Here is a 16,621-nt window from a genome sequence, read left to right on the forward strand (position 1 = left end):
TTTCTCAGAATGATCACCTGGATTTTAACTCTAAACATCTCTCAGATATGTCCATATGTCCCATATCTTCTGGTCTCTGCAAGGAAAAGAAGCTGTCTAGAGTGCTCTCCCAATCCCCGCTTCCCCTAACTCAGAACCTTGCAGCATCTCCCCATTGTCTCAGACTAAAATCCAGTTCCTTGTTTCTGAGCCCGAGATGTGACCGCGTGTGAATTTTAAAGATTAATCACACAGAAAAAGGACAGTTCCACTGATGCTAATTCGCATGTAGAATTGAGTGGCCTCATGACCGTTACTCCAAGAAGTTCTCTTATTGAGACTCATCAGAGTGCCTGCCTAACTTAGATGAAGCCCTGTTTTCAATCCCCAGCACATCAGAAGCCAGACGCGGTGACTCCTGTTAATCTCAGGGTTTGGGAGGTGGAGGCAGAAGTATCTTTAGTTCAAGGTCATCCTTGGGTGGGTGGAGTTCCAGGCTGGTCTGGGACAGGACAGAGAAGACCTTGACTAATTCTCTTACGCTGTCCCATTGTAGTTACACCTTTCTCCGACTCTACTGTTGCCAAAGAAACCGGATGTAATCCCACATGGTGGTACACGCCTTTATTCCCAATGCTCCCTGCTAGGCCATTAGAGGCCAGCCTGACCTACAAAGAGAGTTCCAGGACAGCCAGGATTGTTATGCAAATAAATTCTGTCTCGAAAAATCAAAAAGAGGGCGGGGGGAATGAAAAAAAAGAAAGAAACGGGATGTAATCATTACAAATCAAAATGACAACCAAAACCTCTATGTTGTCTGCAAAGTCCCTACCTCTTCCTCCCATTCACCTCCACCACTCCACCCCCGCAACCACTCCTGCAACTAGTCTGAACCTCTAAGCCTTACTGCAATTGACCCCTCCCATCTCCTTTGGGGCAGATTGGGGCTTCGGCAGCGATTCCCACCACCGTTGGCTCTGTGTAATCTCCAGGTCATCTCTTCCATCAGACACCTACTTCTGTGCAACAGCTGTGTTTTCAGCCGGGGAGTGCCATAGCATGCCATTCGCCGAGTTTCTCCAGCCTCTACCCTAAGCGCCTGCAGCAGCAGATCGCCATCGAGTCACTCCTGGTACCTGCTGAGTCCCAGCACGCACGCGCGCGCAACTCACGCGGTCGCCCCGCCCCCACCCATTCACTTTGGCAACCGTTGCGGGGCGCCCGGGCCCTGACGTGGGACCAAAGGCCGCTGACATCCCCTCTTTCGGGCCCTGAGGTACCCCGGCCTGGTGGGCCCAGGACGTTCCCGTCGGATGGCGGAGTACTGTGAACGACGCCCATGAAGCCGGTGGTCCTAGTTGTGCTGTGGCTATGGCCTTCGTCCCTATTGGCGTATCCAAGTGAGTGATGGGCCGGGTTGAGATCCAGGTTTCCTCTTCCTGCACCTTCCCGCCCACTGTCCCAGATACTGGCCTGGGTGACACTCCATTGTCCCCAGGATGCTCAGCTCATAGACTGGACTCAGTGTGACCCCTCCTTAGGCTGGGGACACCCCTTAGGTGGCACTGTTTACTGCTCAGGACACAAAACCTGTGACATATTGCAGTCCGGACTCAAACACTTCGTGTTTTGTTGGAATGCAGCCAGTCATTACTTTATGTATTGGCCTTGGCTGCTTTCCTGCAAGGGCTTGCTGCACAATTCTGCTTGCAAGTCTGATATATTTACTCTCTGGCCCTTGACAGTAAAAGACTGACTGGTCCCTGAGTTATATCGGAAGGGAATGTGTGTTGCGGGGAGGGGTGTGTCTCCTTCTGGGATGCTGGAAGGAAAGAATTCAGCCAAAAGGCACCTACAGTAAACAGAAGTGTATTGAGAGAGAGAGAGAGATTGGAGTCGGCTATTGCCAAAAGGGCATAGCGACACAGTGGGTTCTGTATTGTGGATTTAATATACGTTTTTATGAATATTTATAAGGTAGATGGCTTATCCACATGGTAAGGTTTTCTCTCCAATCCTGGTAAATGGAATCTCTCTTTTAGAATATTTCTTCCCACGTCCATAAAGAGGAAGCAGTTGAAGACCATTCTTTATTGCAGGCATGTGGGGAAATGCCTTGGCTCACTGTTCTTTGATACAGTGAGAACAACCTCTTTGCAGCTTGCAGGCAGTTTAACCTCAGAGGGGCATCTTGACTGTTAAGGGACCCAGCTGCCAAGATGCACCTGCGGTTGTCTTGGCTACCTCACATGTAACTGCTCTGTGTGTTTGTGTACATGCGTGTGGAGATCGGAAGATAACCCTAGGTCTTATTCCTCGGATGCTTGCCACCTGGTTTGGTTTTGTTTTGAGATAGGGTCTTTCACTGCAAAATAGGCTGGGCTGGCCGGCCAGTGAGCCCCACAGATCTGCCTGCCTTCATCGTCCTCCTGCTGGAATTACCAGCATGAACTGCTGGGCTGGGCTTTTTTCCACATGGGCTCCGGGGATAGAACCCAGGGCTTCACACTTTACCTACTAAACCATCTCCCCAGCGCCCTCACTAAGTCCCTTCTGAGGCTGGGGAAGGTCCATCTCATGACTTAGTTATCATAGTAGCTTGTATCAAAAAATAAAATTGGGCTAGTGAAATGGCTCAATGAGTGAACACAAGCCTGATGGACCGAGTTCAATCCCCAGGCCCCTCAGTGGAAGAAAAACACAACTAAAACTCTGTCCTTTAACCTCCACGTGGGCTTTAAGGCATGGGTCTGCATGCATGCACGTGCGCGCACACACATACACACACACACACACACACAGAGAGAGAGAGAGAGAGAGAGAGAGAGAGAGAGAGAGAGAGAATGTGTGAGTCTTCTCTATGTCTGTTCTTAGGAAGTCCTTTGTCTTTAAGAACACAATGAGGGAGGATTAAGTCAGCAGCCAATTATGCTCACCTCTGTCAACAAATATACAAAAAGAAGATTTATCTTTAGAACCTTGTAAAGCTCCAAGTTACTTGGTTACAATGTTGCAAATTCACATCTGGCTGTTACAGTACCAAAGCCTGTGACACTTGGGAGGATTTCAGACTGCAGGTGGAGTGTTCTGACGCTGTTTATTAATGGGGAGCATGTCACATAAGCGGGGGATGTCTGGAGAGTGACCTTAGCAGGACAGCAGGTACTTTTAGTGGCCTGTCTCTATTAATGCACCATGATAGAAAGATCCTGTCTATCTCTTTTTCTTGTTATTACATTTGTGTGTGTGCACATATGGACGTGGCCTGCATGTACCGCATGCACCGCATGTACCACAGGGTGTGTGCTGAGGTCAGAGGACCACTTGCAGGAGGCACTTCTCTCCTTGCCCCCTGTGGGTTTGGGGAAAAAACTCAGATCGGGCTTGCAGGGCAAGTGCTTTTACCTGCCAGAACATCTCCCTAGCTTGAAACAAATTGGACGAGGCTGCCCCTACTTGCTAGCTCATAATTTTTCATGGTTTACCAGGCCAGCTGAGATGTCCTCCTTCATCTGCATACCCTAGGACGTGCAAGAACTCAACGGAGACATAAAGAACCAAGTTGACCTATTTTTTCCATGTTGTTACTCTTAGTGAATTCTCATTTTCAATCTCTCTCTCTCTCTCTCTCTCTCTCTCTCTCTCTCTCTCTCTCTCACACACACACACACACACACACTTTCTGTCCCCTTTTCTCTTGTCCATTTTATCTTTGAGACAGGATCTCATGAAGCCCTGGCTAACCTTGAACTCACTACGTAGTCAACAATGACCTTGAACTTCTGCTATCCCTGCCTTTACTTCCCCAATGTTGGTTATTATAGGCGTGTGGCACTATACCCAGTTAATGCAGCACTGGGGATCCAATCCCAAGCCTTCATGCATACTAGGCAAGCAACTGAGTTTTCTGTCTAGTCTCCAGATTCCTTTAAATCATGGCAACTGGTTTCCAAGAATCACTTTGCAAGTGATTGCCAGTGTCCTATGCGCAGGACTAGTCGCCTAGAGCAAGCCTGTCTTCTGTGTGGGAAGACTTGAGCCTATGAACATAAATAAATCATGAAGCACACAAAGATACTAAGTTGGATTTTGTTTGTTTGTTTTTGGTTGTTGTTTTTTGAGACAGGGTTTCTCTGTGTAGCTTTGGTGCCTGTCCTGGAAATAGCTCTTGTAGACCAGGCTGGCCTCAAACTCACAGAGATCCGCCTGCTCCTGCCTTCTGAGTGCTGGGATTAAAGGTGTCACCACTGCCCGGCATTAAGTTGGATTTTTTTTAAAAAAAAATCTAGAATGCTAATTAATATGACTATAGGGACTTATCCATCAGCAGAAGCTGCCTTTTTAAATGAATAGTAAGAAAAGTTGCTGGAAAAAAATAATGACAGCTTGAATTTTGCAGGCAAATAGATGGAGCTAGAAAACATCATTTTGAGTGAGGTAACCCAGACCCAGAAAGACAATTATCACATGTACTCACTCATTGGTGGTTTTTAAACATAAAGCAAAGAAAACCAGCCTACAAATCACAATCCCAGAGAACCTAGACAACAATGAGGACCCTGATAGAGACATACATAGATCTAATCTACATAGGAAGTAGAAAAAGACAAGATCTCTTGAGTAAATTGGGAGCATGGGGAACTTGGGAGAGGGTTGAAGGGAAGGGGAGAGGCAGGGAGGGGAGCAGAGAAAAATGTAGAGATCCATAAAAATCGATTAAAAAAATCACAATAAAAGAAAGAAAGAAAAGCTGCTGGAGGAATACCAAAGTGGTTTCCTTTGCAGTCACTCTGAGTATATTCCAGCCATGAAGCACAACAACCTGGTTTGAGTTGGAAATACATTAGTTCTTTCTTTCTATCTTTTTTTTTCTTTTTTCTTCTTTTTCTTTTTTTTTTTTTTTGTTTTGAAGCACAGGTTCTTACATGTTTTTTGTGCTTGCAGTTGTTAAGACTCTTTTAATAATTAGTATATAAAACTTCTGCTTAGATTTTTGGGTGTGTCATCAACAGTGCCTATGCCAAGGTTGGCAGAGCAAAGTAAACATGTATAAGTTCATTGTGGGAGGCATGCGTGCATGCGTGTGCATACATCCATGTACACACACATACGCACACACGTGTGCCACGTTGTGTATGTGTGTGATAGTCAGTAGATAAACTCAGCTGTCTTTGCCCTCCACCTCTCTGAAGCAGGGCTCTTGTTCACCACTGTAAACAATGGGGGTTCTCCTGTGTCCCCCTCCCATCTTGTTATAGGAACACTGTGATTAAAGGCACACACTGTGGACTCCTGTTTTACTTGAGTTCTGGGGACCAGAACTCAGATCCTCACACTTGCACGTGAGCTTTTACCTGCGTATCATCTCCCCAACCTACAAACCCTCAAATAAAAAAGTCAGGTGTATTTTACTGAATTTCAACTTTTGCATCTTTTTTGTTTGTTTGTTTGATACAGGGTTCTGCTGTAGTTTTAGAGCCTGTCCTGGAACTAGCTCTTGTAGACCAGGCTGGCCTCGAACTCACAGAGATCCATCTGCCTCTGCCTCCCGAGTGCTGGGATTAAAGGCATGTGACGCCACCGCCCGGCCAAGAGCTAGTTCCAGGACAGGCTCCAAAGCTACAGAGAAACCCTGTCTTGAAAAACAAAAACAAAGCCGGGCGGTGGTGGCGCACGCCTTTAATCCCAGCACTCGGGAGGCGGAGGCAGGTGGATCTCTGTGAGTTCGAGGCCAGCCTGGTCTACAAGAGCTAGTTCCAGGACAGGAACCAAAGCCACAGAGAAACCCTGTCTCGAAAAAAACAAAACAAAACAAAACAAAAAAAAAAAAACAAAAAAAATCAACTTTTTCTTTATACTGAGCTACCAAGTTTCCTAGTGTTATATATATTTTACTACAACCTCAAACTCACCAGACATTTATATCAAACCATGTATTGAAATTATCAACTTGCTTTGGATTTAAAGATTTAGTGTTTAAAACATTTTTGAGCACATAGACAGGGACCATCCATTTCATATTGAAGGATATGCTTTTTAAAAATTCTGTTGGTTTGGTGTTTTTAGAGTTTCTTTGTATAGTTGATGTTGCACACGCACGCGTGTGTGTGCGTCTGTGTGTGTGCGTGAGTGCGTGTGTGTGTGTTTATCTTATTAGCAGAAACCTGTTCTAGTTTGCTTTCTCTTGCTGTGATAAACACTATGACCAAATGACTTTCAGGGAGGGAGGGAAGGGTTTGTTTCATCTTATAGCTCACAGTCCACCATGAAGGGAAGTCAGGGCAGGGACTCAAGGCAAAAACTTGGAGGCAGGAACTGAAGCAGAGGTCATGGAGGAATTCTGTTTACTGGCTTGTTCAGCCTGCTTTCTTATAGTGCCCAGGACTACCAGCCCAAAGATGGTGCCAACCACAGCAGCTGGCCCTTTTCCCATCAGTCATCAGTCAAGGAAGTGTCCCGTGGGCAAACCTAATGGGGGCACTTTCACAGTGGAGCTTCCTCTTCCCAGATGACTCCAGCTGTGTCAAGTTGACAAAATCCAACCAGGACGAAACTTCACCTTCTTTCATACCCTGTGCATTTTCATGGCACACTTGCCTTAAGTATTTCCTTCATGTGCGCCAGCTGCCACATCAGAGAATGTGGTGACTTTGCTTCATCTGTCAGGCAGTCTGAGAAACTCCAGAGGACAGCGCTCTGTTCCTCTTTCTCTTGATCTCGCTCTCTTTTCTGGTGTTCCTGGACATTTCCATTCTCTTGGGGAAATGCATGGATTATTTCATTTTATTTTTATCTTTAGTGTGTGTGTTATGGGCGTGCATGCCACAACCCATGTGTGAGGCCAGAAGACAAGTTAATGGAGTTGGTTCTCTCCCTCTACCCTTTCCTAGATGGTCCTGGGCTTTGAACTCAGGTTGCCAGGCACCTTTACTGACTGAGCCATTTTACCAGGCTCTGGGAACTACATTTAGCCATCTTTCTTTTGGGTAGGTTTTCTGATAGCTTCCCTTGTTTTCTCCTTGGCTGTCCTTTCATCCCCAAGAGATCTTTTTCTGGGATGTGGAATTCTGGGTTGATTATTCCTCTCACCCACTTTTGCTGGCACTCATAAAATATATAATATTTCCTTCCAACCTCATGACTTCATATTAAACTTGTCATCCAATTCCCCCCAAAGGTTAAGTCGTTTACCTCCTGCTTTGCATAGTGAGTGTTACATATACTTGTCAGTGTGTGTGTGTGCATATGTGTTTATGGGTGTGTGTGCACCTGTGTGTGGAATGGAGGTGGAGTCAAGTGTCTTTTCTTGATCACTCTCCTTATTTATTAACATTGAATTTTTAAATTTAGTTGGTCGGGTACATATAAGTCTTTTGCCTGCATGTATGTATACCATGTGAATGCCTGGTACCTAGGTAGGTCAGAAGAGGGTGCTAGAGCTCCCAAACTAGAGTCGTGCATGGTTGTGAACCACTATGTGGGCTCTGGGAACCCAACCTGGTCTTCTACAAGAGCAGCAAGGGACTCTGGTCGTTTTTTTTCTGCTTTTCCTTATTTTTCAGATTGTACCATCAGCCTGGCTCAGGGCTCACCAAAGCTTTTCCCATCTCCTCCATGTGGCTGTTGAGTCTCACCTTTGAGATGTTTTCATTTCCACTATCGAGTTTTTCACATTTGTAACTTCTCAGTGGTTCTTTTTTACATCTTCTATTTCTTTCTGAGACTCTACTATGTTTCATTTGGTTCAAGCTTATTTATTGCTGCTTTTGTTGCCCCTGTTGTTGTTGTTGTTGAATAGGGTCTCACTCAGCCCATTTTGGCCTCAAATGACCTTGGCTTCGGATCCTCCTGTCTCTACCTCCAAGTGCTGAGAGTACGGTATGCCCTGTTTTTTTTGTGTTTTGTTTGTTTGAGACAGGGTTTCTCTGTGTAGTGTTGGCTGTCCTGGAACTCACTCTGTAGACCAGGCTGGCCTCAAATTCATTGAGATCCTCTTACCTCTGCCTCCCCAGTGCTGGGATTAAAGCAAGCACTACCACCACCTGGCAATATGGCCTGGTTTTTATGCAGTGCTGGGAATCAACCCCAGTGCTTCATGCACACTAAGCAAACAAACCAACTGACCTCCTCCATAGCCCCATCATTCCTCTTTAAAAGATTTTTTAAATTTTATGTGTAAGAGTGTTTGTCTACAGTTTTGTACACTCTAAGGATGCCAGAAGAGGCCATCAGATCCCCTGGATCTGGAGTTAGGTTGGAAGTCACCATATGGGTGCTGTGAATCGAATCCGGGTCTTCTACAAGAGCAACAAGTGCTTAACTACTAAGCTATTTCCAGGCACCTCACCTTTTTAAAAAAAATATCTTGTACATATTTGCGTTTCTGGGTTTCCAGATTCTTCTTCTACCTTTGTGGGTCATGTGTAACCCAGAGACCATCATTTTTCTCTCCTGAAGTTGTTTGTTGGTCAGCTTTCTTGTCCCTGCATTTCAGTTTCTCCTCAGGTGGGTTTTAGGTACAACTGTGCAGGGTTTTACTCTGTGCCTAATAGAAACAGGAGGGGAACAGTACCCTTTATCTTCATAGAAGCAGAAATCCCGATACATTGTTTTGTTAGAGGCTTTTGGAAGAGACAATGTACTTCATTAGTAAACAATAATAGCTAAGTAGGGGCTGGAGAGGTGCTCAGAGGTTAGGAGAGCATCCTGTGCTTTCAGAGGACTGGAGCTGGGTTCTTAGCACTCATGATGAGCAGTTCACACCTCCAGCCGCTCCGCTCCAGGGACTCTGACACCCTCTTCTGGCTTCTGCCAGCACTGCACACGTGCACACATCCACACCAACACATAACAAAACTATTTTGAAAATAGGGTACCAAGATGGATTATGTCAACATCTGAGTAGGGCACCAAGGGAATTATGGGATGGTCTGTCTTAACTTTTCACTGTATCCAGATATATCAGTGCTCCATTTACAATGCTCTGGAGGGTATTGTTCCCAGGCTGTGTAAAGGGTAAAGGGCTTAGGAAAGGAGAGAGATTTCTTTCTTTCTTTCTTTCTTTCTTTCCTCCTCCTCCTCCTCCTTCTTCTGGTTTTTTGAGACAAGGTTTCTCTGTAGCTTTGGAGCCTGTCCTGGAACTAGCTCTTGTAGATTAGGCTGGTCTCCAACTCACAGAGATCTGCCTGCCTCTGCCTCCTGAGGGCTGGGATTAAAGGCGTGGGCCACCACCGCCTGGCTATTTTTTTTTTAACATTTGTAGGTAAGGACCTGTAAGAAGGCTCAGAGGATGAGGGCACTTGCCATGCATACAAGCCTGGCAACCTGAGTTTGATCTCTGGAGGCCACAGAATGGAAAGAGAACCGACTCCAGCAAGTTGCCCTCTGACCTCCATCTGCATGTGGGCTTTGGCACAAGTGTCTCCACCCCACCCATATCATGCACATATACACACAATAATAGCAATAGTAATAATGATGATAATTTTACAATTCTGTAGATAAATACACATTATTAACTATTTTTTTACTTTATAGGTTCATAATTAAGAATATCAGGAAATGTGTCAAGTTAGTGTCAAAATAAGATGTAATTCCTGTTACAGATTATCAGAGAATTAGAACAGTTAAAAACCTATAGAATCTGTAAGTGGAGGAGCACACTTTTAATCCCAGATGCAAGCCAAACTGTGAGTTCAAGGCCAACCTGGTCTACACAGTGAGTTCAAGGACAGCCAGGGCTATGCAGAAACACCCTGTTTCAAACAAACAAACAAGCAAAATCGTAAAAACTGTGGATAGCCTGTTTTAGTGGAGAAACCTGTAGGCCTTTGTAATGATATGATGTTGTATATTTTGTTTTGCTGTTTTTTTGTGGTATATTTGATTTATAATATATTTCAAGTGAAATCTCGTTTTGTCTATCATGTTTTCCAGTGCAGTTCTCAAATGTTAAGTCAACTGATGTGCAAAACTCCAGAATCTGGGTGGATTGAATGTATTTGCTTCCCGGTTTTGCATTCTGTAAAAAAATCACACAATCATCAAACAAACGGAACACACATAAAGACAAAAACTTTTGTCAAAAGTTAAGTTTACCTGGAGTCTCACACTTGCAATGCCAGCACTTGGGAAGTGGCAGACTCACTGATCAGGTGTTCAAGGTCATCCTTGACTAAACAGTTCAGACTAGCGTGGGCTCCTGGGGGGCGAGGGGGGAAGGTTAAAGAAAGCAGAAAACAAAACTCCTGACATATATCACCACGATCATCTTTAAAAGTAGTATTACTTTTAAAGTAGAAATAATACCTCTTGATAAACCTGAGTTTTGATATACTTTAGTTCTTTTAAAACTAGTACATATTAATTACACAAAGTAGTGAATTCCATTGCAGCAATTTTAACATGTATGTAACAGATTTTGATCATGTTACACCCCTGGAAATTTTTCTTTTCTTGAGACAGGGTTTCACTGTAGCTTTGGAGCCTGTCCTGGAACTAGCTCTTGTAGACCAGGCTGGCCTCGAACTCACAGAGATCCACCTGCCTCTGCCTCCCGAGTGTTGGGATTAAAAGCGTGTGCCACCAATGCCTGGCCTCTTTTTCCTCTTTACCAAAATTCCACTCACATGGCACCTGCACACACTAATGGCTCCATGGATGGGAGTGATTGCACCCTTCAGAATTTCAGCTGTTTTCATCCTCACAGTTGTTAGGATCACTTGGCTATTGTCTCTGTCATGTGATCAGTTCTCCCGTTCTAGGTTAAAAGTCGCAGAAAACTCAAGCTCAACTGACATCCTCAGAGCTGAGCTTCTTGCAGAACCTCAGGCTCCCAGGCTGCTTTACGGAGGTCCTGGAGCAGTATCCTGATATCTTACCCCGCGGTGTGTGTGTGTGTGTGTGTGTGTGTGTGTGTGTGTAGTTGGATTTTTCTTTGGGCCACCAGCTTACAAATAATAAGACAGAGACTTAATAATTATGAAAGCTCAGCCTTATCTTAGGCTTATCCCTCTAGTTCTTATACCTTAAATTTACCTGTTTTTATCAGTCTATGTCTTACCATGTGGTTTTCCACCTTTCATTCTGCATGTCTGACACTGATCCCCCCTATGTCTCCTTGGCATCTCCTGCCTACTTAGATTCTCCCCCCCCCACTTTCTTTCTCTGGAAATTCCACCTATGCCTCCTGCCTATCTATTGGTCATTGGGCTTTTTATTACACAAATCACAGCAAATACATCTTCACAGTGTACAAATATCTCACGACACACATGTTCACATGTGTGCCTGTGAACGGATTTGTAGTGTGCCAGTGGGCATGCATATGGAGGTCAGAGGTCGACATCAGGTATCTTCTTTTACTGTTTTTCACCTTATTTCTTTGAGACAGGGTCTCTCCCTCACCCCGGAGCTCACTGATTTGCAAGCTTAGCTGGTGGCAGGCCATGGGGATCCTCCTATCGCCACCTCCCTACTGGGACACCACCACAGCTTCCAGTGGGTACGGGGATCTGAACTCTGGTCCTCGTGCTTGGGGGGCAAGCACCTTCTTTACCTACTGCTATGTGTCTACAGCATTAGAGGGCTTCTTAACCTTAGCCATGGTCTGGGGTGTGCTATTAGCTTAGGTAAAATATCCAAGTGGTAAAAATCGCAGCTATGTTGTATTGGGGTAGACCACAGGAGATAGTCAAGGTGTGATAAGTGACTCAGCTTTTAGTGGGTTGGTCTGTTTGTTGTAAGAATTAGACAGTTTACTCAAATTTTAGGACTTCCTGTAGAATGGAGAAGAACAGGATTTCACGGTGGCCAGGACTGTCTGTAGGGACACTGGAAGTGACCCTTCTCCGGTCTTGCCTGCAAACATTTTTTATAGGACTCAAATTGATTTGCAAGAATGGTCCTGATTAGTGGAACCCAGAAAGGCAGTCTGAATGCATAGATGTGTTGGAAGGGCAAAAACAAGAGGCAGGAAGCATGCAGGGAGGGGATGGATTCAAGAATAGAATGATCCAGAGACCCAAGGGTGCATTTACAAGGAAGAAAAGCAAGGTAGGAGGTAGGGTGCCTCTGTTGCTAAGCAACCACAAACAGGCTTTTTGGTGTTTCCAGAGTAACGGCAGAGGAGGATAATAAGTACTTGAGATGTTTTTAGAACTCACACCCAGTGAGCACCTCCTTTTCCTGTTCTTTGGCACCCTAACTTATTTAATAGCTACTTGGGTATCCCATTTGCTAGTCTGAAGAGACAAGCTAATTTGTAGAAGATCAAGTGCGTCCTAGACTACTTTTAAGGCAGTGCCCTCTGCCAAGCTGTTCTGCCACTCCGTTGACTGCACACTTTAGGTTGGGCATGGTTAGCCCAATTGCTTGTTTCTAGTTGCCTAGAAAAGAACATTTCTCAAAAAATTTTAGAAATAACTTTTTATAGAAAAGATGAAATATACACAGAAATAGAAATAGTGTTACAAAAGCTCCATTTATAATAGACCCTTTGATTAATCTTGCATCCATTGATATAGCTGCTCATATTCCTTCTCTCCTAACCTCCCTGTCCCTCTTCCTAAATTCTTGTCCTTAGTTTATTTAGAAGCAAATTATAGACATTGTATAATTCTGCCAGTAAGCAATTTAGAATGACTCACTAAAGTGTAAGGATGTAAAGGAACTTAACAGCAGTGCAATCATTTCTAAAAGGTAACACTCAGGGGCTTTAGGGATGGCTCAGTCACTGCACTCAGGGGCTGGAGGGATGATGGCTCAGTCACTGCACTCAGGGGCTGGAGGGATGATAGCTCAGTCACTGTACTCAGGGGCTTTAGGGATGGCTCAGTCACTGTACTCAGGGGCTGGAGGGATGATGGCTCAGTCACTGTACTCAGGGGCTGGAGGGATGATGGCTCAGTCACTGCACTCAGGGGCTGGAGGGATGATGGCTCAGTCACTGCACTCAGGGGCTGGAGGGATGATGGCTCAGTCACTGCACTCAGGGGCTGGAGGGATGATGGCTCAGTCACTGCACTCAGCACGCTGACACACATAATAAAAATAAATTAAAGGTGGCAGCGAGGAATACCAAATGTATCACATGAACAGAAAAAAATTGAAAGAATCAGAAAAATTTGAGCAGCGATCAGATATTTGAATTAGTGTGTGTGTGTGTGTGTGTGTGTGTGTGGCTGTTCTGAGGATCAAACTCTGGTCCTGGCAAAAGAAGTTGCTGAGACAGTTCTCTAGCCTCCTACCACCAAAATCTTATTACATTTGTTTTATTTGAGATAAAAGAACAAACATAATTTTTTTGTTTAAAAAATATTGAGGAAAATACCCCAAATCATGCTACTGGAAGGTGGGAGAGCAGAGACTAGCGTGGGAGTGTCGGTTTCCCTGAACGGGTTTGCGTTTATTTTACTCAGTCTTCCATACATGGAAACTCTAGACTCAGAGCAAGTGTGGTTGTACACATATATATGATTTTTATTTTGTCAGTAAAAAAAATCAATAAAAGAGAAGACGAAATTACTTAAAACAAATCAAAAGACATCTAATAGCAAAACAGGGTAAGTAGGAAGTGAGGAGTTTTGAGTATTTATTATCTTTGTCTTAATACAATTGCAAATTCAGAAAATTGAATTTTTTAATACCTAACATCTGGCTCCTAAAAATTTAATAATTTGCTCCAATGAGCCAATATAAACCCAGCATAGTTCCTTGCAGGGCTAGACAACATGATCAAGGATGTTGGTTTAAAAAGTTGCCTATTGAATCATAAACTATATGAGAAAACAAACATAAAATGGTGTAGGAAAGGGCACCATGTCCAGCTCCCCTTGTGCATTTTCAGTGGGTGCCTGCCTGCTGTTAGGAAAGCCCAGTTCTTTGCTGTTAGGGAAGCTGAGTTCCCTGTTTGTGTACTAAGTTCTAGCGTAGACCGGGAACTGAGGTTAGCAGATTCTGCCATCGTGTCATATGCAATAAGCATTACTTACTGTGTGTTTGGTTTTTCCCCTCAAGCCTTAACTGTGTTGCCTGATGAAGAGCAGAATTTGAATCATTATGTACAAGTTTTACAGAACCTGATAATGAGTGTTCCCACCAGGGATCAGGGCTCTGGGGAAACGTCAAAGCCCTCAGGAACTGTGGAAGTTGCAGAACCGAGGTCCTCGCCCGAGCTGATGCACACCCCTGAAGTTACCCCTGAGAACGACGGTCTGATCAGGCCCATCAGCGAGGAAAAGACAACTTTCGCTTCTAGCGGCTTCACACTGGGAATAGAGAGGAGAAAAAAAACCAGAAGTACAGCGTTCTGGTCCATCCCGCCAAATAATGTTTCTGTTGTTTTACGCGCGGATGAACCGTACATTGAGACAGAAGAGCCGGAGCCGGAGCCAGAACCCCAGTCTAGGCCAATGGTAGTGCCTGAGTATGAGTCGGAGGCGGAGCTGGAGCATGGAACCCTGCAAGAGTCAAATCGAGACGACCAGGTAGAGTTAGACACACAGCAAAACAGGATGCAAACGGAGGTCCAGAGTATGACATCCATGGTTTCCCAGCCATGGTCGGCAACTACACGTGTCACCATAACAACCAGAACCACCAGCAACTTGGATAGCTCCACAGACTCTGAGGATGTGCCCCAGCTCTCAGGCCAGTTGGAAACCGAGAACTACGAAGACTTCTCTGGACGCCACTCCCTGAGTCCGAGATATGAGGACATTTTGAGAAAAATTTCCAATATTAATGTAGAAATTCAACGGGGGCCTCTTGGTGACGGCAACAACCCCGAGTATAAAGAGTACATCAAGGCCTCCAAGGAGCACCTGAAACGGAGCCTGGCCCTGGCCGCAGCCGCCGAGCACAAGTTAGAACAGATGTACAGTTCTCGTGTCTTCCAGGAGGGAGAGACCAGCGAGGCCGTTGATGACATGGAAACGGTTATCAACACGCTGTACAATTCCAGGTCCAAGCTGCCGGAGTATTTGAATAGTAAGCGTATACCATCAGAGCTGAGAGAAAAGGCCACTGTTGTGATTGGTGTGTTGAAAAAACTATTATGTGTAGATCAGGTAGAAACGCAACGCCTTATTAGGAAGCTGTTAAGCAATAATATGAAAATCCTAAATATCCTTGATGTCCCATGAACAAACTCATTTAAGCAAAGGGCTCATCCACAGGAAAATAAGCATATTAGTGATTTCAAAAGTTGCCTAAAATATTTTCTATTATACTTCCATGTGCTAACATCCTTATGTTTCATGTCATAAAATATTTTCATATGCACTAAAAACCTAACAATTTTAAAATAAAAATTTGCTTCATGAGTTTGTGGTTTTTTTCTTCCTTGTTAGTTCAACAAGTTGTGATGAGTTAGTCTCTAAAATGTTTAAGCTCTGGTTCTGCTGACTAGAGGTGTTTAGAGACTGCGAGCGCTGTGCGACACAGCCAGTTTTAAATAATCGCTTGCGCTCTCGAATCCCCTTCACACCATCTGGGTTTTCTGTATGAAGAGCACACACTCAAGACGGGTATCAGAAGCACTTCGGTTTGCATGTATGCTGCTTCCTTGGGAAGTGGGTGATATACCGAGACATACTATTTGATGGTCAAATACTTGGGTCATTATGAGGGACCCTGACCTGGATCTGTAATGAGGTCGTCCTCATACTTCCCTCCCTTGGCTTGCATACAAATACATTCAAGATTTACAAATCTTTTGGTACCAAGTATGACCGACAGCAGCTAAGTTAGCCGTATGATGTTATAATCAAAGTGCAGTTTTATTCCATGATGAGACCAGTATTATATTCAAGTTCATTTACTTAGTGCTCCTTCATCAAGCCAGCTATTTATAAATCAATAAACATTTATTGACCCTCTAGTAAAACAAAATGCTAGGCTTAAGGGACAGAGTGAAGAGCTATGTTCCTCTCTCTTTGAGATTATAACAGGGAAGCTATAGACATTGAACAAATCCATCTGCTTTAAATTTTCTGTTGGTACAAGCTCTTATGGGAGGTAGCTAGTCTAACCCCATTTAGAATATTGAGAAGAGTACCCTCAGCAAGGAGCATGTGAGGGGAGGTCTGAGAGGTGAGATATGCGTGGGGGAGGAGAACGCTCCAGGCAGAGGAAGAGCGTGTGTGAATGTTGAGCTAAGTTGAGGATGGCAGGTTCAAGAAGTGCTTGGAGTATAGGAAGGCCAGAGGGAGCATTCCAAGATGAAGCAGGCACATACTGTCAGAAAACAGCATGCAGGTCTCACGGTGTGCATCAACTGTTTCATCTTTATCCTGTGGTCGGTGAGAAGCAATCTGCGGATTTGAAGCAAAGGATCTGGTGTGATCAAGTTTATGTCAGACACGGGGTGTGTTTTAAAACAACACAATACTCTGGGCACAAGTTTTGGAGGCAGGCCGAAGTAGACAGGAGCTGTGCACGAGTCGGCTTTGACTTGGATTATGTGAAATGAAGCAGACAGTTTAGAGGCTGAGCAAACAGAACCAGGGGCTAAGCACATGGGTGTGACTGAGTGGAGAAAAGGGGCCAAGTGAAAACTCCCACAGGGCTGTGCTGTGAAGTGACCACGTGCCTTTGGGTTCACAGAACCGCTGTTCACTGTGTTTAGTTTGAAAAATAAGCT

The 16,621-nt window shown here is 44.6% G+C and overlaps 1 protein-coding gene across 1 annotated transcript; it reads left to right on the forward strand.

Annotated features, from left to right (window-relative positions):
• The first annotated feature begins 1,318 nt into the window (after window positions 1–1,318).
• Window positions 1,319–15,122, forward strand: Spesp1 (sperm equatorial segment protein 1). Its single transcript, XM_041679380.1, has 2 exons — window positions 1,319–1,379; window positions 13,996–15,122. Exons 1-2 carry the CDS (start codon window positions 1,319–1,321, stop codon window positions 15,120–15,122), a joined length of 1,188 nt encoding a protein of 395 aa, XP_041535314.1.
• The last annotated feature ends 1,499 nt before the right edge of the window (window positions 15,123–16,621 follow it).

The sequence above is a fragment of the Microtus oregoni genome, unplaced genomic scaffold (genome assembly GCF_018167655.1).
Source record: "Microtus oregoni isolate MIOR12 unplaced genomic scaffold, Mior012 000032F_ref0000030, whole genome shotgun sequence".
NCBI lineage: Eukaryota > Metazoa > Chordata > Mammalia > Rodentia > Cricetidae > Microtus > Microtus oregoni.

Coding starts and splice junctions, on each gene's coding strand:
- Spesp1 (XM_041679380.1), top strand. CDS start 1,319: ATGAAGCCGGTGGTCCTAGTTGTGCTGTGGCTATGGCCTTCGTCCCTA. Junction 1,380..13,995: donor GTCCCTATTGGCGTATCCAA/GTGAGTGATGGG, acceptor TTTCCCCTCAAG/CCTTAACTGTGTTGCCTGAT.